Raw genomic sequence first — 22919 nt, 5'->3', positions numbered from 1 at the left:
TCCCTCCTGCCAGGGAGAAGCTGGGAAATAAGCTAGAACTAGACACAGTCTTAGTATTCACGTTATTTATTCTCAGAACATACAAACTTATCTTCTCAGAGAATAGAAAACAGAGATTTCACTCAGTGACAAAGGTGGACACAGCCAGTTCACCCTGTCCCCCATCTACTCAGAAAATCCCCTGGGGGAGGGATGCCTGGAGCACACAGCACCCCTTGGTGCGGGGCTGTGCACAGGTCTAAAGGTGCTCGACTTTCTTTACCATTTAAGCAGGAAAACAGCTGTCCAGATGACAGTAAGATTCCACTGTCCGTAATCCTCATGGTGCCAGGTCCCCTGGGGCATCTAGGGCAACGATGCTGCTGCACTTTATACAGTTACACAGTCAAGTCTGTGCCAAAGGAGGTCCCGTCAGGCAGCCAGGCTTCTGTTCAGTCTGGGCAGCAATGCCAAATGGCTGCCCCCATAGCCTGGCATGAGCTGATGGCCCAGTGCAATCCCAAAGCAAAGAAGGGCAGAGCTGGGCCAAAAAGCTGTGGTAATTTCCTCTCCGTGCCTCCGACAGCGTTGTCCTCTCCTTTTGCAGCCCCACACGCAGGCCTCCCGACCTGAGGGTCTGGGCTAGAGAGTCTGATTGTTTTCCTAAGCCCCCATAACCCAAGAATGAGGACCTGGAAAGAGGGATGTGAGGTTTCTGAAGAACAGGCATCAGGTAGCTTCGGAGACGCCCTCAGCCCACAGGAAAAGTGCTGTGTCAGGCAAAGATGGTCTCTTCCCGGCGCTTCTTGGTGAGGATGGTGCCTGGCTTATGCTGGGCATCTGGGTGGTTGGCTAGTTCGGGGGGACAGGAAGACACTGGGCTTTCCAGGATGGCTTGCTTCAGCTCGTAGAACACAGCAGAGTCCTCTTTTGTGAGGAAGGTGATGGCCACCCCACTCTTGCCTGCTCGTCCCGTGCGGCCAATGCGGTGGATGTAATCTGGGGAATGGGAAGAACGTCACTCAGCACAGCCCAGATGCCCGGGGGAGCTGTATCTGATGCCTCTACTTCTACAGGCGTCCTTCCCACCCCATCTCCAAAGGCGGGAATACAGCACATGCTGCCTGAACCTGAGGTGCCCACCGTGCCCTCTCCAGGTGCCCATCTCCCCTGTCCTCCTACTGACTGTAGTCCCCACCACACTAAGACCCACAGCTGCCTAGCTTCATTCTTCACACTCTTGAGGACACAAGTATCATCCCAGCTGCTGGGACAACAAACCCAGGTAAGATAAAAGACAGGAGCACTTCTCATGAGAGCAAACAATCCCAGACTTGGAGCTGAGGAAGGCAGTAACAGCCTTCCATGGACAGCACCCTGACTTCGAGTGGGACACCATAAGGAATCTGACTTCACCCTGGATTGAAGCTGCTTTCCCTGGAATTTACCTTCAATATTTTTGGCCATATCATAGTTGACAACCATAGACACATCTTGGATGTCAATACCACGACCAGCCACATCTGTAGCCACCAAAATATCCTTGGCCCCAGCCTTGAGGTTGGACAATGCAAACTCTCGCTGCTCCTGGCCTTTTCCACCATGCAGTGTGCAAGCATTGTACTGTTGGAAGAATGGTAGAGTGAGCAATGTGATCAAGGAGAGACACAGGAGTTCAGAGGAATGGGACAGACACAGAGGGAGGGTTGGAGAGGGCAGCAGGGTAGGAGAAAGGGAAGGGAGCAAGAGAAAGAATGACTGCAGTGAAAGGAAGGAGAGAACAAGTGAGCTGAAGAGATGGACGAGAGGAAAAGGTGTGGTGTGGCAGGGACACACAGAGTAAGGTCAAAGGCAAAGCAGCTGGGAGAGCTGTGGAGCCAGACAGATGAGAAGTCCTCAGAGAATTAGGGGCAAGATCAGGGTAGAAAGCAGGGATCAAGAAGTTTAAGGAAGCTGAAGAGCTGAGTGGCAGGGACACACCCTTCCCCTCAAGCACCAGTAACAGGAGTAAAGGACACTGATTATCAGCTCCCTTCTGACCCCATCACCTCCTCTCCTCAACATATCTAAGCACAGTTTTACCTACTCTTTTCTACATCCTCAGACTCAAACCTTTCCCTGGCTCCACCTCACCAGGATGAAGACCTAAGGCAGCTCTGGCTGGCATTACTGCAGCAGACAGGGAGTCCCAGCAATTGACTCCATTCTTTTCATTCCCTCAAACCACCCTTTACCCTGGTCCTGACTTGCTGATTGCTGGACAGGTTAAAGAAAGGGTGAGAATCGAAAGGAAGAGCCTAGGAGGCATTGCTAGATTCAGAAAGCAGTGCCACAGAGGCCAGATTTTGTTCTCCCCTGCCAGACACACCCCCATCTTCTCCAGGGATTTGGCCAACACGTCGCAGCCCTTCTTCTGGTTGACAAAAATAATGATGGGTGGGTCAAAGCCTTGCTCCAAGATTGCCAGCAGCTTTTTCCTGGAGGGAAGAGGAGAAAGACGAGATGCATAATACCTCCCGCTCCAAGTGAAATGCCCAACCCTGATCTGTGAACACCACTTTCAGGGTCTTCAATGCCCATGACATTCTGCCCAAGAAAACAGCAGCTCAACACAGCAAAGCAATTGCCCTGCCCTGCACTTGCACTGAAAAAAGTTCTGAGAACCATTTCATTCTCCACCCTGTTTCCCCTGGCTCAGGTGCCCTCATACCTCTTTTCTGACTCTGACATGAGGAAGACCTTCTGTTCCACACGCTCATGGGGCTTGCCTGCGGAGCCAATGTACACCACAGCAGGTCGCCGAAGATAGCTCCTGGCCAGACGCTCCACCGCTGGGGGCATGGTAGCCGTGAACATGACTGTCTACAAAAACAAGAGGCTCAGCCCTGCACCCAGGCAGGCATAATTACATATCCCACTGTCACCAACCCAGCCCAGACTAAAGAATCTAAAATGTGCCGCAGTATAGGCTTTGATAGCCACCACTTTAGAAAATAGTGTCCTCTGAATTCCCATCCTTCCCCAGTACCCGTTCATCGAAGGCCTGTGAGCATTTGCTAGCACCTGTGGTCCCGGTAGCAGCTTAAGTCTTTGGAATCGTTTTTCCAGGGCTAAGCCAAATGGTTCCATCCTTAGGACTGTCAGAGGACCGTACCTAGGCACACTTCATTCTAGAAACATGTACTCTGAGCCCACCTAAGGCAAAAAAGGCCCAATAGGAGGTTGGCAAACTTGTACAACTTTTCTTTTTTTTTTGAGACAGGGCCTCACTCTGTTGCCCAGGTTGGAGTGGAATAGTGGCACGACCTCAGCTCACTGCAACCTCGGCTCACTGCAACCTCGGCCTCCCAGGTTTAAGAGGTCCTCCCAGGCCGGGCGCGGTGGCTCAAGCCTGTAATCCCAGCACTTTGGGAGGCCGAGACGGGCGGATCACGAGGTCAGGAGATCGAGACCATCCTGGCTAACACTGTGAAACCCCATCTCTACTAAAAAAATACAAAAAAACTAGCCAGGCGAAGTGGCGGGTGCCTGTAGTCCCAGCTACTGCGGAGGCTGAGGCAGGAGAATGGCGTGAACCCGGAAGGTGGAGCTTGCAGTGAGCTGAGATCCGGCCACTGCACTCCAGCCCCGGCGACAGAGTGAGACTCCGCCTCAAAAAAAAAAAAAAAGAGGTCCTCCCACCTCAGCCTCCGGAGTGGCTGGGACCACAGGTGCACACCACCATGCCCAGCTAATTTTTGTAATTTTTGTAGAGATGGGGTTTCGCCATGTTGCCAGGCTGTCTCAAACTCCTGAGCTCAAGTGATCCACCTGCCTTGGCCTGTCCCACTTTTCCCAGCCCAGGGAAGCAGCCTTACTTGGCGGTACTTATGTTTTCCCGATTCAAAGTTGGCCAGCATCTTCTCAGGGTCCTCAGCCTCATCCGTGTCTGGCTTCTGGTTGCTGACAGGCATGTGCTCCAGGATCTTCTGGACATCTGGCTCAAAGCCCATGTCAATCATCCTATCTGCCTCATCCAGAACCACATAGGTACAGCGGCTCAGCACCAGGTAGCGGTTCTCCAGCACATCAATCAAGCGCCCAGGGGTAGCGATCACAATCTGAGTAGCACAGTATAATCATTTACAGCCCAGCAGGTGCCCCTTCTTTTCTTTCCTGTGAACTATCCACCCACTTGGGTGACAGACCTCCAATGCTGAGGAACTTGGACCCCAACCTCTGGTTATGTTTAGCAGTAAAGGCTCCTGCAAACCGGCATGAAATCACTTGTTGCCTGGATTTTCTCAGGAACGAATGAGGTCTCTGAGTAAGATGCAGGGATTAGACAGAGGAGGCAAAATCAGTAGAAACTTTTTTTTTTTTTTTGCAAATCATTTCAGATCCTGAAGAAGGAACTTTCTTAGATGGGAGAGACTAAGGGATACTATGAAGGGGGTTGTATAAAGACTAAATTTTTTTTAAAAAATGTAAAAAGACTAAATTTGTACAGCAGATTTCTCATAAAAAGCTCTCCTCCACTTTCCTGAGATGAACGCAATGCACAAAGTCAAAGATTTGGTCTGGCAGAGTAAAGAGTAACAGGCTATGGATAAGAATCTCAACTCTGCCCACTGCCAGCTTTTGTGACTTCAGGCAGTTATTAACCTGAACCTCAGCTTGATCTATAACAAGGAAATACCACCACCTACTCTCATATATTATTGTGAGAATTAATGAGCTAATATATATGATATATACTATTTGTAATATAAACTCTGGTGCATAAGTTCTCAATAAATAGCACATATATATAAACCAGCTCCTTTCTTCATTCTACTGCACATCTATTCCAGAAACTAGAAACAAAGCCCCAAGACAGCCTTCCCAGACAGCAGGCTGGCTGCTAGTGCCTGGGTGACAGAGCGAGACTCCGTCTCAAAAAAAAGAAAAACAAACCTCACAACCCATGCGCAGCCTGAAGCCCTGGTCTTCTCTGGAGATGCCACCAATGACAGCCACAGTGCGGATACCTAGCGGCTTCCCAAACTTGATGGTCTCTTCCTCAATCTGTTGAGCCAACTCACGGGTGGGAGCCAGGATGATGGCATAAGGGCCTTGGTCTGATTCTTCGATTCTGTGGTAAATGGGGCATCCCACAGCTTTGTGAGCTTTAGTTCTTATCCAACCACAAGCCAGAGCAAGACAAAGTCACTCTTATGGGAAGCGATGGGAATGGGGAGGATGATGAGAAAAGAATGCAATGATCTCACTTAAAAATCAGAGGCCGGGGCCGGGCGCTATGGCTCACACCTGTAATCCCAGAACTGTGGGTGGCTGAGGCAGGCAGATCACCTGAGGTCAGGAGTTTGAGACTACCCTGGCCAACATGGTGAAACCCTGCCTCTAATAAAAATACAAAAATTAGCCAGGGGTGGTGGCTGGCGCCTGTAATACCAGCTACTCAGGAGGCTGAGGCAGGAGAATCGCTTGAACCCAGGAGATGGAGGTTGCAGTGAGCTGAGATCGTGCCACTGCACTCCAGCCTGACAGAGACACTCTGTCTCAAAAAAAAAAAAAAAAAAAAAAAAGTAAGTCCAGAGGCCAGGCAAGATGGTACAAGCCTATAATCCCAACACTTTGGGAGGCCGAGGTGGGTGAATCGCTTGAGCCCAGGAGTTTGAGACCAGCCTAGGCAACATGGTGAAACCCTGTTTCTACAAAAAATACAAAAATTAGCTGGGCATGTTGGAACACACCTGTAATCCCAGCTACTTGGGAGGCTGAGATGGGAGGATCTGCGCCTGGGAGGCAACGGTTGCAGTAAGCCAAGATCACATCACTGCACTCCAGCCTGGTCAACAAAGCATGACTCCATCTCAAAAAAACAAAAGTAAATAATAAATAAATAAATAAAAATCAGAGATTCGGCCAGGTGTAGTGGTTCACGCCTGTAATCCCAGCACTTTGGGAGGCCAAAGCAGGCAGATCACTTGAAATCAGGAGTTTGAGACCAACCTGGCCAACATGGTGAAACTTTATCTCTACTAAAAATACAAAAATTAAGGACGGGCGCAGTGGCTCGCGCCTGTAATCCCAACACTTTGGGAGGCTGAGGCAGGTGGATCACCTGAGGTCAGGAGTTAAGAGACCAGCCTGAACAACATGGAGACCCCATCTCTACTAAAAATACAAAAAAACTAGCCGGGCGTGGTGACGGGTGCCTATAATCCCAGCTACTCAGGAGGCTGAAGGAGGAGAATCACTTGAACCTGGGAGGAGGAGGTTGCAGTGAGCCAAGACTGCGCCACTGCACTCCAGCCTGGGCAACAAGAGCGAAACTCCATCTCAAAAAACAAAACAAAACAAAAAAACAAAAGTTAGCTGGGTGTGGTGGCACATGCCTGTAATCCCCAGCTACTCAGGAGGATGAGGCAGGAAAATCACCTGAACCTGGGGGGCAGAAGTTGCAGTGAGCCGAGATCGTGCCACTGCACTCCAGCCTGGGTGACAGAGTGAGACTCTGCCTCAAAAAAATAAATAAAATAAAATAAAATAAATAAAAATCAGAGACTCCAGGATAGCAAAGTTCTCCAGGTCTTTGCCAGCAACATATACTTCTTTGATATCATGATCCAATTATTCCCTAAGATCGAACCAAGAATAAAGAAGCAAGCTTCCGATTATAGATGTGAAACAAAAACCAAACATTCTTCTGCCACTTTCACCTTTTCCTACCCAGGCAAACCCACTCCAGCTGGTGCCAGCTGACCCCACCTGTCAATTTTGGGAAGTGTGGTGATCCAGACCAGCAGTGGGATGAGGAAGGCTGCTGTCTTGCCGCTGCCAGTCTCAGCCACGCCAATGATGTCACGATTCTGTAGCCCAATGGGAATTGCCTGACGCTGGATAGGTGTTGGTTCCTGCAGTGACCCCGAGAAAGAGTAATAGGTACAGGCAGAATTATACAACCTGGGCTACCACTGATAGTAGTAAGCACATCTGCTAGTGCAATGGAAGGATGCCAAGTACAGTTCACAGAAATGGGGACCCCAAGAAGAAACATAATCGCTAAAAGCTGACGCTTCTACCAGAAAGTGACAGAAAAGGTCACATTGGTACCCACTAGCAGTGATGGCTCCAAATAGTCAAGGAACAAAGTTCTCTATTCCCAAACTAGTGCAGGAATATTTCAGATCTTTTGGGCCAATATACCCCTCCTTACCTTATAGCCACACTTATCAATGACCTCCAAGATGTGTGGGGGCAGAGAAGAGTCTTTCCAGGATCGGATGGGATTGGGGATCTTGCCACCTTTGGTGGTGATGCTGTAGTCCTCACGGAAGATCCGCCAGTCCCTGTCTGTCATCTCATCTAACTTTTTCTGAGACCAATGACGATCATCCCAGCGCTGCTTGGCTTCCTTCTTACGAAGTTTGCGGAGTCTTGCCCTGGAGCAAGGTGTGAGGAGTAAGTAGAATCAGTGCCCTCCAACTCCTTTCTGTAGAGCCTCTGGGCTCTGTCCAGCCACCCTAGCCTTGATCACTCACTCCTCCTGCTCCTTTTCTTCCAGGGTTCGCCTCTTCTCCATTAGGTCTCCATAGAAACGTGACTGCTCTCGTTTCTGCTGCTTGAGGTCAATGCCTGCAATGAAGCCTCGCCCTAACAATTGCACTTGGTGCCGTTCTTTATACCTAGGATTAAGACAGAGGAAACGAAAAAAGAAGGAGCTGTTACAGCAGTAGGAGGGAAGGGCAGACTACTAATATGAAACAGTTCCTCCTGGACAGGGTCCTTCTTCCACCAGAGGGCTGGCTGACTACCAGTCTACCAATTTTCCATCCCGGCTTGTCTTACTTCCTCCACCTCTGTAGTCATCAGCTCTCTAGGACTGCCTAGAGGAAAAGACCTAGAATTCAGGCCTGAAGCCACTCACAGGGGGTTGTAGTCAATGGATGTGTCCTCAGATGCATCCCACTCAAAAACAAATTTTCGGTCATTGAGATGTCTCGTTCGGCGCCGTTTTTTGATGCCACCCAGGTAACGTTCCTGCCCAGGGAGGGAACACAAAGCACATGAGCCTTGAGGCCCAATTCTCACATGCAGAGATCACAATGGCCAAATAACTAAACCTCATTTTTGTGTGTGGGAGAGAAGTGAAGATGGATCCAAGGCCTGCACCTTAATGGCATGCAGTTCCTTGCTCTTATCCTTCTCTTCACGGATCTTCTGCCGCCCTTCCTCATCCTCATTTCCATTGGTCTCCCGTTCCATCCTCTCCCTGCGTTCCCGACGTTCCCGTTCCTGAGGATCTTCTGCAGATCAAAGAAAGCAAAGCTGCAGAAGAGCTCATGGAAGAAAATAGGAGAGGGAATGGAGGGAATCCAGACGAGGAACATCAAATGAAGAAAAAAAGGGCTAGACTTATGATATGGGGTAAATGGAGATCTAACAGAAAAATGTTTTCTCATAAACTTCCACCATCCTTCCCTTTTCCAAACTCCAGAGTGAACAGGTTTCTATCTCTCCTAAGAGACACTGTATCTCATCCCACTCTTTCCTCTTCCATCTAGGGGCTACACAGGGTAGAATAACGAACCCAACATCTTCCGGCCCAAGTCTTGGAACTGTTTCCTTTTCTTCCTCTCTTCTTCAAGCATCCTCTGCCGCTCTTCCACCTCCTGCTGCCGTCGCTTTAGAGCTTCAGCCTCTCGTTCTGCTTTGGAGAGGAACTTGGGCTACAAAACAGATTGGAACTGTCAACAAAGGATCTGGGAGCAGGGTACAATCACATCACTGATGGGGAGATGGCACGGAACCCAAAAACATTTGCTCAAGCATTAAGCCTGTTGAGGAAAACATAAATAGGCCTTGGACTCGGTTATGGACTGAACTACGTCCCCTACAGAATTCTGTGTTTTTTCAGGCTGGACATGGTGGCGCATGCCTGTAATCCCAGTGCTTTGGGAGACCTAGATGGGAGGATTGCTTGAGGCCAGGAGTTCAAGACCAGCCTGGGCAACATAGCAAGATCTTGTTTCTACAAAAATAAAAAAACTCAGCCAGACATGATGGCATGTGCCTATAGTCCCAGCTACTCAGGAGGCTGAGGCAGGAAAATCATAAGAGCTCAGGAGTTTGAGGTTATAGCGAGCCGTGAATGCACCACTCTACTTCAGCCTGGGCAAAAAAGCAAGACCTTATCTCTTTAAAAAAATGTGATCGGGCGCAGTGGCTTGTGCCTATAAATCCCAGCACTTTGGGAGGCCAAGGCAGACAGATCACGAGGTCAGGAGTTCGAGACAAGCCTGGCCAACACAGTGAAACCCTGTCTCTACTAAAAAACACAAAAAATTAGCCGGGCATGGTGGCGCGTGCCTGTAATCCCAGTTACTCAGGAGGCTGGGTCAGGAGAACTGCCTGAACCTGGGAGACGGAGGTTGCAGTGAGCCGAGATCGTGCCACTGCACTCCAGCCTGGGCAACAGAGCGAGACTCCATCTCAAAAGAAACAAACAAACAAAAAATACATGTGTTATATATATTTTTTGTGACAGACTCTTGCTCTGTTGCCCAAGTTGCAGTACAGTGGTGTCATCATGGCTCACTACAGCTTCAACCTCCTGGGCTCAAGCAATATCCTTGCCTCAGCCTCCTAAGTAGCTGGGACTACACATGCGTGCTACCACAGATGGCTAATTTTTTAAATTTTATAGAGATGGGTTTTCACCATGTTGCCCAGGCTGGTCTAAAAATCCCTGGCTCAAGTGATCCTCCCATCTTGGCTTTCCAAAATATTGGGATTATAGGTGTGAGCCACTGTACCCAGCTCAAAATTCGTATGTGGAAGCCCTAACCCCTAGTATCTCAGAATGTGACTGTATGTGGAGACAGGGCATGTAAAGAGGTGATTAAGTTAAAACGAGCCCATTAGGCTGGGCACAGTGGCTCATGCCTGTAATCCCAGCACTTTGTGAGGCCAAGGAGGGCAGATCACTTGAGCCCAGGGGTTCCAGACCAGCCTGGGCAACATGGTGAAATCCTGACTCTACAAAAAATACAAAAATTAGCTGGGCATTGTGGCACGCACCTGTAGTCCCAGATATTTGGGAGGCTGAGGTGGGAGGACTGCTTCAGCTTGGGAGGCGGAGGTTGAAGTGAGCCGATATCACGCCACAGTACTCCATCCCGGGTGACAGAGTGAGACTCTGTCTCAAAAAAAAAAAAAAAAAAGGCCTTTTAGGGTGAGCCCTAATCCAATACAAGGGGTACATGTGTACACAGGGAAGCCCATGTGAAGAGCTGAGGAAGAAGACAGTTTTATAAGCCAAGGAGAGAGGCCTCAGAAGAAACAACCCTGCTGACACTCCGCTCTCAGACTTCCAGCCACCAGAACTAGGAGAAAATTAATCTCTGTTGTTGAAGTCACCCAGTCTGTGGTATTTTGTTATGGCAGCCTGAGCAGATGAATGGAGACCCCCAAGTACTTACCTTAGCCTCAGCTTCTTCCTCAGCCTTTTTCTTGGCCAGAAGTTCCTCCAGGGATAATGGCTGGGCCTGAACATAAAACACAGAACTTTAGTCTATAAAGGCTCTCTTCCCTTTAAAGATCAACAAAGCAACGCACAAGTTGAAGATGAAAAATATCCTTCCTCTCCTTCACCTTAGGCTTCTTATCACCATGTTCATCCTCTTCATCCTTCTTAGAGTCTCTGTCCTTCCGAGATTTAAAGTCTTTTCCTCGGCCAGGAGATAAGCTTTGAGGAAAAGGAACAAGAAAGGTCCACATCACTCTTACTTCAGCCCCTGGATGAGGTTCAAGTTAAGCCCCAAAAACAGAATGGCAAGACTGGCCCACGGTCATCTATCATGTCTTGAAACTCTCTTAGCAGGCATGGTCATTCTGCCAGCTCAGAAACCTAATTATGGCCCTGTCTTGGCCCCTTTCTACCCAAATCTCCTTTTGAGACTAATCTCCTTTGGGAAGTGGGACTTTACTACTGATGTCAAAAATATTTCCTCTAGGCCAGGCGCAGTGTCTCATGCCTGTAATCCCAGCACTTTGGGAGGCCAAGGCAGGTGGGTCACCTGAGGTCAGGAGTTCAAGACCAGCCTGGCCAACATGGCAAAACGCTGTCTCTGCTAAAAACACAAAAATTAGCCAGGTGTGGTTGTTTTAATTTTTTTTTTTTTTTTTTTTTTGGAGACGCAGTGCCACTCTGTTGCCCCAGCTGGAGTGCAATGGTGTGATCTCGGCTCACTGCAACCTCTGCCTCCTGGGTTCAAGCAATTCTGCCTCAGCTTCCCGAGTAGCTGGGACTACAGGTGCATACCGCCACCACTGGCTAATTTTTTTTTTTTTTTTTTTTTTGAGACGGAGTCTCGCTCTGTCGCCCAGGCTGGAGTGCAGTGGCGCAATCTCTGCTCACTGCAAGCTCTGTCACCTCCCAGGTTCACACCATTCTCCTGCCTCAGCCTCCCGAGAAGCTGGGACTACAGGCGCCCGCCACCACGCCCAGCTAATTTTTTTTCGTATTTTTAGTAGAGACGGGGTTTCACCATGTTCTCCAGGATGGTGTCGCTCTCCTGACCTCGTGATCTGCCCACCTCAGCCTCCCAAAGTGCTGGGATTACAGGCGTGAGCCACTGCACCCGGTCTAATTTTTATAATTTTTAGTAGAGACGAGGGTTCACCATGGTGGTCAGGCTGGTCTCGAACTCTTGACCTCAGGTGATACATCCACCTCGGCCACCCAAAGTGCTAGGATTATAGGTGTGAGCCACGGTGCCCGTCCCTCCTTAACTCTTTCATACACAATGAATTTAGCCTACATGGCCACCACACCACAAGCCAAGAAGATATTGTTATCTATATTCCCTCATCATTTTTCATTCCTATCAATCCCAACAATCTTTCCCCATACCTGCTCTAAGCTTAATCTACAAGAGAATTCAAACAACCGCACTGAGCTTCTGTTAGGAGCATTCTGTCCTCTGCCTTGAATTCTAACCTATACTTTCAGGGCCTGATAAGAACTTTGTATACAGGCCAGGCACAGTGGCTCATGCCTGTAATCCCAGCATTTTGAGAGGCCGAGGTGGCCAGATCACCTACGGTCAGGAGTTCGAGACCAGCCTGGCCAACAGGCGAAACCCCATCTCTACTAAAAATACAAAAATTAGCCAGGTGTGGTGGCGTGTGCCTGTAATCCCCACTACTTGGGGGGCTGAAGCAGCAGAATCGCTTGAACCTAGGAGGTGGAGGTTGTAGTGAGATTGTGCCACTGCACTCGGCCTGGGTGACAGAGAGAGATTCCGTCTCAAAAAAAAAAAAAAAACAAAAGAGGCCGGGCGCAGTGGCTCATGCCTGTAATCCCAGCACTTTGCGAGGCCAAGGTGGGTGGATCACCTGCGGTCGGGAGTTTGAGACCAGCCTGGCCAAAATGGAGAAATCCTGTCTCTACTAAAAATACAAAAATTAGTCAGGCATGGTGGTGCATGCCTGTATTCCCAGCTACTTGGGAGGCTGAGGCAGGAAAACTGTCTGAACCCAAGAGGCGGAGGTTGCAGTGAGCTGAGATCGTGCCACTGCACTCTAGCCTGGGCAACAGGACAAAAACTCCGTCTCAGAAAAAAAACAAAAATAAACCAAAATCTGGTGGCAGATGCCTGTAGTCCAGCTACTCAGGAGGCTGAGGTGGGTGGATCACCTAAGCCTGGGGAAGTCAAGGCTGCAGTAAGCTGTGATCACACCACTGCACTCCAGGCTGGGCAAGAAAGTGAGACTCTGCTTTAAAAAAATAAATAAAATAAAAATAAATAAGATAAAGAGCTCTGTAATAACCACCAACAGAATCTGTTAAGAGAAATCTACTTTCATAAGAAGCTGAGTCAACTCAGGTACACAGAAGAAATGGAAGCATTCCCCTAAAGCCCCCTCATTCCTTCATGTACCTGGATCGTTTCCGGTCCTTGTCCCGTCTGTGTCCATCCTTGTCTCGATCTCGGTCCTTCTTATTCCGATCCCGCTCCTTATCTCGTTCTCGTTCTTTGTGCCGTCGTTCTCTGGAAGACCGCAAATTTAAGAATTCACTGGTATTTCCAAGGTATCTTGCTTCACTGCAGCCCTGAGAAAGTTCCTATACTCTCGGGCCAAAGTAATGTTTTACAAATTAGAGAATGTATCTCTCGGCCGGGCGCGGTGGCTCAAGCCTGTAATCCCAGCACTTTGGGAGGCCGAGACGGGCGAATCACAAGGTCAGGAGATCGAGACCATCCTGGCTAACACGGTGAAACCCTGTCTCTACTAAAGAATACAAAAAACTAGCCGGGCGAGGTGGCGGGCGCCTGTAGTCCCAGCTACTCGGGAGGCTGAGGCAGGAGAATGGCGTAAACCCAGGAGGCGGAGCTTGCAGTGAGCTGAGATCTGGCCATTGCACTCCAGCCCAGGCGACAGAGCGAGACTCCGTCTCAAAAAAAAAAAAAAAAAAAAAAAAGAGAATGTATCTCTCATGGAAATAACGAGGGAATTCTAAGAAGCTTCTATAGATCAGAGATGTACTGTTAAGTATTAATGGCAATGACAGGTCATTGACTATGTGTGAACAGATGAAACTTCCTTTTTTATTTTTTTGAGATGGAGTCTCGCTCTGTCGCCTACACTGGAGTGCAGTGGTGCGATCTCGGCTCACTGCAGTCCCCGCCTCCCGGGTTCAAGGAATTGTCATGCCTCAGCCTCCCGAGTAGCTGGGAGTACAGACATGCACCACCACACCTGGCTAATTTTTGTATTTTTAGAAGAGACGGGGTTTTGCCATGTTGGCCAGGCTGGTCTCAGACTCCTCACCTCAAGTAATCCACCCACCTCGGCCTCACAAAGTGCTGGGATTACAGGTATGAGCCACCGCACCCGGCCACAAATGAACCTTCCTTGACAACCCGGACCTTCATCTTACAAGTTCCCTCTCAACTTTTAAGAGTTGGGTCACTGAGGAAAACTGAAAACACCTGCAGGTCCAACTGGGATAGGAGTAGATTAATGTACAAAAAGTAGATGCCTAGCTGGGCACAGTGGCTCACGCCTGTAATCCCAGTACTTTGGGAGGCTGAGGTAGGTGGATCACCTGAGGTCAGGAGATCGAGATCAGCCTGACCAACGTGGAGAAACCCCGTGTCTACTAAAAATACAAAATTAGCCGGGTGTGGTGGGTGCCTGTAATCCCAGCTATGTGGGAGGCTGAGGCAGGAGAATTGCTTGAACCCAGGAGGCAGAGGTTGTAGTGAGCCAAGATCGTGCCATTGCCCTCCAGCCTAGGCAACAAGAGTGAAACTCCATCTTAAAAAAAAAAAAAAGGCCGGGCGCAGTGGCTCACGCCTATAATTCCAGCACTTTGGGAGGCCAAGGTGGGCGGATCATGAGGTCAGGAGATCGGGACCATCCTGGCTAACACGGTGAAACTCCATCTCTACTAAAAATACAAAAATTAGCCAGGCGTGGTGGCGGGTACCTGTAGTCCCAGCAACTCAGGAGGCTGAGGCAGGAGAATGGTGAGCTGAGATCAAGCCACTGCACTCCAGCCTGGGCGACAGAGCGAGACTCCGTCTCAAAAAAAGAAAAAAAAATGCCTAATACTGGAGGCATCAGAAGAACCAAGAAGAAAGAAATCTGAAATGTACTCTCCCTTCCCATGTAACAATACACAAAGTTACTTTACCTTTCTGCAGATTTGGAACGGGAACGAGAGCGAGAACGGCTGCCTCCTCGACGTCTATCTCTTGAACGATGCCGCTTTCTATCTTTAGATGGGGAAGACTTCCGGTCCCGGTCTCTATCCCGCTCTCTGTCAGGAGTCCGTGATCGCTTCCTTTCCTCCTTGGAAGGTGATGCATCACGGTCCTTTTTGTCAGCCAGCTCTCCTGCCATCTGTAATGAGTAGGAAGAGTACTTACAATGTACTAGGCAGTGCTCTAAATTGCTTATATATAATTCACTTACCCTCAAAACAACCCTATGAGGTGGATATATTAGTACGTCTACCGTACAAATGAGAAGTCTGAAGCTCAGGTATATAAAGGAACTTGTCTGAGGGCAGACAGGTAGTGGCAGAGTTGCAGGCAGTCTGGCTCCACAGACCATTGTTACTCACTGTACTATATTGTCTCCCTGTAATTCCTTTCAGGGTCTCACTCTGTCACCCACGCTGGAGTGCAGTAGTGCAGTAGTGCAATCATAGGTCACTGCAGCTTCAACTTCCTGGGCTCAAGCCATCCTCCTGCCTCGCCTGGCTAATTTATTTTTTGTAGAGACAAGAGTCTCATTATGTTGCCCAGGCTGGTCTTAAATTCCTGACCTCAAGCAATCCTCCTGCCTCAGCCTCTAAAAGGCTGATTACAGGCGTGAGCCACAGTGCCTGGCCGATTCCTTTTTATATATTCATTTCTAGATATGTACAGTGAATATACCATATTTTTGTAATTAGACTGCAAAAGAGTATTAAAAGAAGTGTTAGTGTATGAATAGTGTACCGCTTCTAGAAACATCCTACATTGCTTACTTTGAAGTTTATTAGATCTGCCAACCCACTAGGATCAGTCAGCACACATACATCTGAGAGAGACATTTCTCCAGCTCATAAAGAGAGCTCAATGGAGAAAAAAGTTTAACTTTGAGATCTGGATCATATTATAATTAGCACCACAAGGAAAACCTGAATTTAAGTGGAGAAACACACTTTTACTCAGATTAAAAGAAATGTACCTCTAGTTATGCAATGGGAAAAATTTGGTGAAGGGTACACAGGACCTCTACACACATTTTTTAACTTCCTGTGAAACTATAATTATTTCAAAATATATATTTTTTAAATACCCAAAACTAGAGGTTGTAGAAGTCCTGACTGACACTCCCTATTCAGATTTTCACAACCTTGGTCATCTGCATAACCCAGTTTTGTGAAAGGTTTCAGCAGGAATTTTTTCTGTCTCCCTCCTACCTGGGAGACACTGAACACCACTCCCACACTGTCAACTATTCTTTGGACTATGAAATCTAGTTCAGCCAGGAGCTAAAACTGCAGCAAGCCTGAATCTGCAACCACCTCATCATCATCCCAAAGACTTGGGATACATTTCTTGCAACTTATTTTATCCCCAGATGGTTCAGCTCAAATAGTTCCTTAAGCTTTAGCTTACAAGTCCCCTTTCTCATGGCATTCCCCACCATATATCCTTAAGGAAGATTGTATAAAGATAAGAAAAGAAAAATGAACAAGAAGCACTTTCAAAATGTGAGGACAACCCATTTGATCTCACAATCACCTGAGAAGTGACTGACTGTTCTGTATCAGTACATCATGCATATCACATAGAAACAGCTATGTCTTGGGCTGGGCGTGGTGGCTCACACCTGTAATCCCAGCACTTTGGGAGGCCAAGGCAGGCAGATCACGAGGTCAGGAGATCGAGACCATCCTGGCAAACATGGTGAAACCCCGTCTCTACTAAAAATACAAAAGTTAGCTGGGCGTGGTGGTGCATGCCTGTAGTCCCAGCTACTCAGGAGGCTGAGGCAGGAGAATCGCTTGAACCTGGGAGGCGGAGATTGCAGTGAGCTGAGATCACGCCACTGCACCCCAGCCTGGGAAACAGGGCAAAACCCTGTTTCAAAAAAAAAGAACACTTGTAGCCCTAAGAAAATAATCCCAAAGGAGGGCTATTTTCTCTGTACAGCATCCTGGATATCATTCATTCTTTCAACAAATATTCACCGATCACCTACAAGGTACCAGAAATTGTTGTAGGTAATAGAGACAAAGCAGTAAAGAAAACAAAGTCTCCTACTTCATAAAGCGTAAATTCTAGTGTAGCAGAAAGGATTTTAAATAGTAATGAATGCTAATGAAGAGAATAAAAGAATGATATGATTGGTAAGGGTATGAACAACAGATAGATGGCTCAGGGTAGAAGTTTTAGTTGACATTTAAACTGAGACTTGAATGATGGGAAAGAAGGCCATGAAAAGATCAGGGTAAAAAACCCTTATTAGATAGAAGAGATGTGAGTACTAGGAAACTGGGGCAGGAACTAGCTTAGCATGTTTGTCAGGTTTGTTTTTTTGTTGTTGTTGTTGTTGTTGAGACAGGGTCTCACCCTCTCACTCAGGATGGAGGGCAGGGCACAATCATGGCACACTGCAGCCTTGACTTCCCAGGCTCAAAAGATCCTCCTGCCTCAACCTCCCAAGCAGTTGGGACTATAGGCGCATGCCACCACACCCGACTAATTTTTTTTTTTTGAGACAGAGTCTTGCTCTGTCGCCCACCCTGGAGCGCAATGGCATGATCTCAGCTCACTGCAACCTCCACCTCCCAGGTTCAAGTGATTCTCCTGCCTCAGTCTCCCGAGTAGTTGGGATTACAGGCACGTGCCACCACGCCTGGCTAATTTTTGTATTTTTAGTAGAGGCGGAGTTTCACCATGTTGGCCAGGCTGGTCTCAAACTCCTGACCTCAGGTGATCCACCCTGAGTGCCCAAAGTGCTGAGATTACAAGCATGAGCCACCATGCCCAGCCCCAACTAATTTTTAAAATTTTTATTAGAGACAAGGTCTCAATTTGTTGTCCAGGCTAGTCTTGAACTCCTGGGCTCAAGGGATCCTTCTGCCTCGGCCTCCCAAAGTGCTGGTATTACAGGTGTGAGCCCAACTGCACATCTGTCAGTTAAAAACATATTTGTGTGGCCAGGCCTGGTGGCTCATGCCTGTAGTACCAGCACCTTGGGAGGCCAAGGCGGGAGGGTCACTTGAGCTCAGGAGTTCAAGACCAGCCAGGATAGTATAGTAAGACTTCCCGTCTATTTTGAAAAATAAAATTTTACATTTATAAAAATCAGCCGGAGGCTGGGTGCAGTGGCTCACGCCTGTAATCTCAGCACTTTGGGAGGCTGAGGTAGGTGGATCATGAGGTCAGGAGTTTGAGACCAGCCTGGCCAACAGGGTGAAACCCCATCTCTACTAAAAATACAAAAATTAGCCAGGCATAGTGTCGGGCGTCTGTAATCCCAGGTACTCGGAAGGCTGAGGCAGAACTGCTTGAACCCAGGAGGTGGGGGTTGTTTTGAGCCAAGATAGCGCCACTGCACTCTAGCCTGGGTGACAGAGCAAGACTCCCTCTGTCTCGAGGAAAAAAAAAAAAAATCAGCCAGGTGTGGTGGTTCACACCTGTAATCCTAGCACTTTGGGAGGCTGAGGGTGGGTGGAATGCTTGAGTTCAAAAGTGTTCAAGAGCTCATAGGCAGAGGCCTAGGAGGAAAATAAAGGAAAATATCATCCGGGAACATGGCTTGTACCCCCAGGAGCCAATACTACCTATGGGGCCCATGCTCCTTTGCTCCTGCCTGGGGAGGATTACCTGAGCCCAGGCTGAGGTGGGAAGACTTCTTCTTTTTTTTTTTTTTTTTTTGAGGCGGAGTCTCGCTCTGTCTCCCGGACTGGAGTGCAGTGGCCGGATCTCAGCTCACTGCAAGCTCCGCCTCCCGGGTTTACGCCATTCTCCTGCCTCAGCCTCCCGAGTAGCTGGGACTACAGGCGCCCGCCACCTCGCCCAGCTAGTTTTTGTATTTTTAGTAGAGACGGGGTTTCACCGTGTTAGCCACGATGGTCTCGATCTCCTGACCTCGTGATCCACCCGTCTCGGCCTCCCAAAGTGCTGGGATTACAGGCTTGAGCCACCGCGCCCGGCCGGGAAGACTTCTTGAGCCTGGGAAGCACTAATGCAGGGGTAATACTGATTCAAGATGAGTTCAGTGAGCTGGGCAGGAGTCAGATAATGAAAATGTGTTACAAGTCAGAGTAAACTGGATTTTAACTGCAATGGGGATCTTAGAAGAGCTTTAAACAGGAAGCAATCTAATACTTTGGTGACTTGCAAGAAAATATATAGCAGAGAGGCACAGTGAAAACAAAACCACTGAGAGTGCTATTATGGTACTCTAGGCAAGAGATGGCAGTGGCTTGTTCTAGGAAGGTGGCAATGGAGATGGAAAGAAGTAGGCAGCGTCAGAGCATATTTTGGAGGCAAAGCTGACAGGACTTACTGAAGGGAGATACGGAAAGAAGAGACACAAAGATAGCTCCTAAATTTATAGTTTCAGCAACCTAATAGTTTGCAGTGCCATAGCAAACAAACTGTAAAAGACTAGGGAAGGAATAGATTTAAGAAGAAATCAAACATTTCATTTTGGCCAGGTTAAGTGTGAGATGTCAGTAAGACAACCAAGTGGAGATTCCCAGAAGGCAAGTAGAAATGCAAATCTGGAATTTAGGGAAGAGGGTCTGTAGACAAAAACCTGAGTCACCAATACACAGATAGCTTTTAAAGCCATGGGACACTAAATGATATTACCTAAGTAGGCAGCATAGTGAAAGAAAAAAATAGAGAAGCTCCAGGATTGAGCTCTGGAACACCTTTAACAGGAGTTAGCCACGGGATGAACCACAGAAAAAGAATGGAAAAAACCAGCAGCCAGTGAGAAAGGACAAAGAAAAGCATGGCAACGAAGAAGCCGAAAACATGTTTCAAGGGGGGAGGGGTCAACGTTATCAAGTACCAGCGAAGTGGAGAGGGAATAAGGGACAGAGAAGCAACCACTGAATTTGGAAAAATGGAGATTACTGGTGACCTTGACAAGAGCTGTTTCAGTGGCATTGAGGGAATGGAAGCCCAAGTGGAATGAGTTTGGAAGAGAATGAAAAACGAGGAGATAAATACAGGCAACTTCTATCACAGGTTCTATTATCACAAGGGCCAAATAACCAGGCTGACTCTGGCCGTGCTTCCCAGCAGCCTTCCTCTCAAACCTCCAGATCTTCAGGTCCTCAGTTCTTGCAGGGCAGGGGCACATTCTTTTTTTTTTCATTCAATGACGTATTTACCAAGCATCTACTGTATGCAAGGCACAGTGCTAGGTGCTGTGTGAGTCACAAAAATAAATTCTGTTCACAGCAAGTTTTTAGAACAACAGGGGTTATCAGGCTGGACGCGGTGGCTCACACCTGTAATCCTAACACTTTAAGAGGCCGAGGCAGGTGGAATGCCTGACCTCAGGAGTTCGAGACCAGCCTGGGGAACACGGTGAAACCCCGTCTCTACTAAAAATACAAAAAATTAGCTTGGCGTGACGACGTGCGCCTGTAATCCCAGCTACTTGGGAGGCTGAGACAGGAGAATCGCTTGAACCCGGGAGGCGGAGGTTGCAGTGAGCAGAGATCGCGCCATTGCACTCCAGCCTGGGCGACAGAGCGAGACTCCGTCTCAAAAAAAGAACAATAGGGGGTATGAGACACATACCAAGAAGAGTATTAAGGCTCAGATGTAGTAATACAGGTGTTCAAAGGCGTTTCCTTTCACTTGTAAAAGGTGATGTGGAAGGCTTGGTAGAGGAAATGACGCTTGAGCCTTTAAGTATAAGTATAAGTAGAATTTGAAGATATGTAATTAAGGACGCGGAAAAGAAGTCATTCCCGGCAAAAGAAATAATAGAGGCGGAGCAGAGGCGGGAAAATATGGACTGATTGCGAGAGAAAAGCCTGAGTTCCAGTTTGCCTGCAGTAAAGGCTACTTGAAGCATGAAAGAATAAGGTCAGACTGGGGGTATCAGGGGCGCTGTGCCCGTGGGCAGAGTCCTGGGAGGAAAATATCGTGCAGGGACGTGGCCTGTGCTCGGAGGAGCCAACACTACCCCTGGGGCCTGCGCCCCTTCACTCATGCCCGCCCGAGCTTCCCGGATTCATGCCCCTTTTCTGAGGCGTTCTTTCCCGCCTCGTCCAGGAGGCAGGGGCCACCGCTGTGCCCCGACTCTCGCCCTCTCTGTAAGCTCGTGGGAACCGCCTCCACCGCCCGGGACTCACCACCCTGAGTCTGAACCGCCCAACGCGGCCTCAACGTCGCGGAGCCGTCGCCATCTTTCCCGTTTCCTGGTCGCGGCGATGAATCCCCGGCCGCAAGGCAAGCTGGGAAGGCGAGTTCCTGGGGCTGGGCCAACAGGCCGACACTGAGGCCCAGGAACTACCAATCCCAGAATGCACGGCTAGAGCGCCGGCCCCAGGCTGCGGGGTCTGCCGGGTCTGCCGGGCAATGTGGTTTGCCAGACGTGAGCGTCCGGGAAGGAAGAGTTTTTCGCGAATAGGCTTCCGGCATTAGGTTGTCCCGCCGAGCATCCTTCTTGGAATTGGCTGGTCTTCCTAGAAACTACAGTCGATGACAATCGTTGCCCGTGGCTTACAGTGGAGAAATTTAAGGGCATCCTGAGATATCTATAGCACGTAATTATAGCTAACAACTGTATTAACAACAATAAATATCATTCGTGGAAAAGCGGTTTTTATAACAATTCTGTGAGAATGGGGCTAGTCCCATTTTACAGTTGGACAAACTAAAGATTAGGTTACAGGAGTAGGTTCACAAGGAGGGTGATGCAGTTCTCCATTGTGTGTGGAACTATCCCAGGCTTAGGAGGACCTTTTAGCAACCTTGGCCCCTGCAGCCGGGTGAATGCCTTAACAACCCCCAGTTATTGTTACAGCTCCAAATGAGCCCACACAATGGACTCTAAAGTCCTCCCGGAAGGATGGTATCTCTTGGGCTCTAGCACCTGTTTTCTCAACATTCCAGATAGAACCCTGGTTTCCTCAATTTTTTTGCCCTTTGGAATGTGACCAATTGTTGAGCTGTCTTGGTATTTTTGCTTCTTTCTTCCCCCAGATTCCCCTACTTCAGTCTTCCACTGAGTTTTGTTGTTGTTGTTGTTTTAACCCCAAATCGTAAGTTAACTTTGTGTTTCTCTTTGGTCTTATGGGTTCATAACTCTTTCCCTCAAAACAAAACAAAACACTGCAATTGCGGCAACGGTTTGGATAACCGGAAGTATCTTGGACCTCCCTTCCCATTTTGCCAGCAGCAGGTTTGTTGCTTGAATTCCACATGGCTGTAGGTCTGGCTTTTCTCTCCGAATATGCCTTAAGCTCTCAAGCAAAGCCTCAGGATAGACCCAAGTAATCCTAAAGCCCTGAGCATCATGCACAATGGCCCGAAGTAACCCTTGGAGACACACACTTCTCTTAGAATCTGCAGCCTTTCACCTCCCTGCTTCTACTCTAGAGAGAACGGAAGGGAAAGAAGAGAGCTGAGATCTGCTAGGTGTAAGTCACCACGAAAGCACGAGAGGGCGCTCGACTCACAGATTCACAGATTCAACTAAGAATCAGACCAACCATGGTAGGCCAGAATCTTCAAAAACTGCAGCCACTTTTTGTTGAGAATCTTCTAAGTGCCCAACTCTGGGCTGGACACTTAACCTACCTTATTTGTTTTACTTAGTTCTCGTAGCAGTATGAGATGAGTGCTATCTCCATTTTACTGCTAAGGAGATTGTGGCCCAGAAAGAGTAATTATGCCTTCAAAGGCCACATAGTTAAAAGAATGGGCCAGGTGAGGTGGCTCACGCTTGTATCTCAGCACTTTGGGAGGCCAAAGCAGGAGGACCACTTGAGCCCAGGAGGTCGAGGTTGCAGTGAGCCATGCTCGTGCCACTGCACTACAGCCTGGGTGACAGAGCAAAACCCTGACTGGAAAAAAAAAAAAGAAAGAAAGAAAGAAAGAAAAAAGAAAAGAATGGAGCCAAAATTCAGGTTCATTTAACTTCAGAGTCCATTACCTTTCCCCATTTTCAGACTGCCATCTTAACTCTCTTTAAAGATGAGTAAATTGAGCTCCTGGAGGGTGATAAAGCTTGTCCCAGTTCGTAGTGGCAGAATTCCTCTAGTACTTGTGCACACCTCTCATGACACATGTAGGGCTTCAAGGATACTTGTTATTTGTCTTGCCCCACTAGTTTTCTCACAAACGTGCATCTTTGTTTTCTTATTTGTTTGTATTTTTATTTTATTTATTTATTTTTGAGATGGAGTC

General features: G+C 48.3%; 1 protein-coding gene across 1 annotated transcript; it reads right to left on the bottom strand.

Annotated features, from left to right (window-relative positions):
- Window positions 1-50: 50 nt before the first annotated feature.
- Window positions 51-20957, bottom strand: DDX23 (DEAD-box helicase 23). The gene is made up of 17 exons (XM_033222241.1): window positions 20861-20957; window positions 14669-14877; window positions 12909-13019; window positions 10618-10711; window positions 10446-10511; window positions 8555-8693; window positions 8137-8270; window positions 7892-8004; window positions 7506-7649; window positions 7181-7406; window positions 6733-6878; window positions 4915-5092; window positions 3837-4079; window positions 2690-2841; window positions 2348-2456; window positions 1428-1602; window positions 51-978 (listed from the first exon to the last, which is right to left on the bottom strand). Exons 2-17 carry the CDS (start codon window positions 14875-14877, stop codon window positions 755-757), a joined length of 2463 nt encoding a protein of 820 aa, XP_033078132.1. The 5' UTR covers window positions 20861-20957; the 3' UTR covers window positions 51-754.
- Between the last annotated feature and the right edge of the window lie 1962 nt (window positions 20958-22919).

This window comes from Trachypithecus francoisi, unplaced genomic scaffold (assembly GCF_009764315.1).
Source record: "Trachypithecus francoisi isolate TF-2019V2 unplaced genomic scaffold, Tfra_2.0 Lachesis_group11, whole genome shotgun sequence".
NCBI lineage: Eukaryota > Metazoa > Chordata > Mammalia > Primates > Cercopithecidae > Trachypithecus > Trachypithecus francoisi.
This window is presented reverse-complemented; position numbering and strand designations above follow the sequence as displayed.

Coding starts and splice junctions, on each gene's coding strand:
- DDX23 (XM_033222241.1), bottom strand. CDS start 14,877: ATGGCAGGAGAGCTGGCTGACAAAAAGGACCGTGATGCATCACCTTCC. Junction 10,512..10,617: donor ATGGTGATAAGAAGCCTAAG/GTGAAGGAGAGG, acceptor TTTTATGTTCAG/GCCCAGCCATTATCCCTGGA. Junction 4,080..4,914: donor GGCTGCGCATGGGTTGTGAG/GTTTGTTTTTCT, acceptor TGTGCTACTCAG/ATTGTGATCGCTACCCCTGG.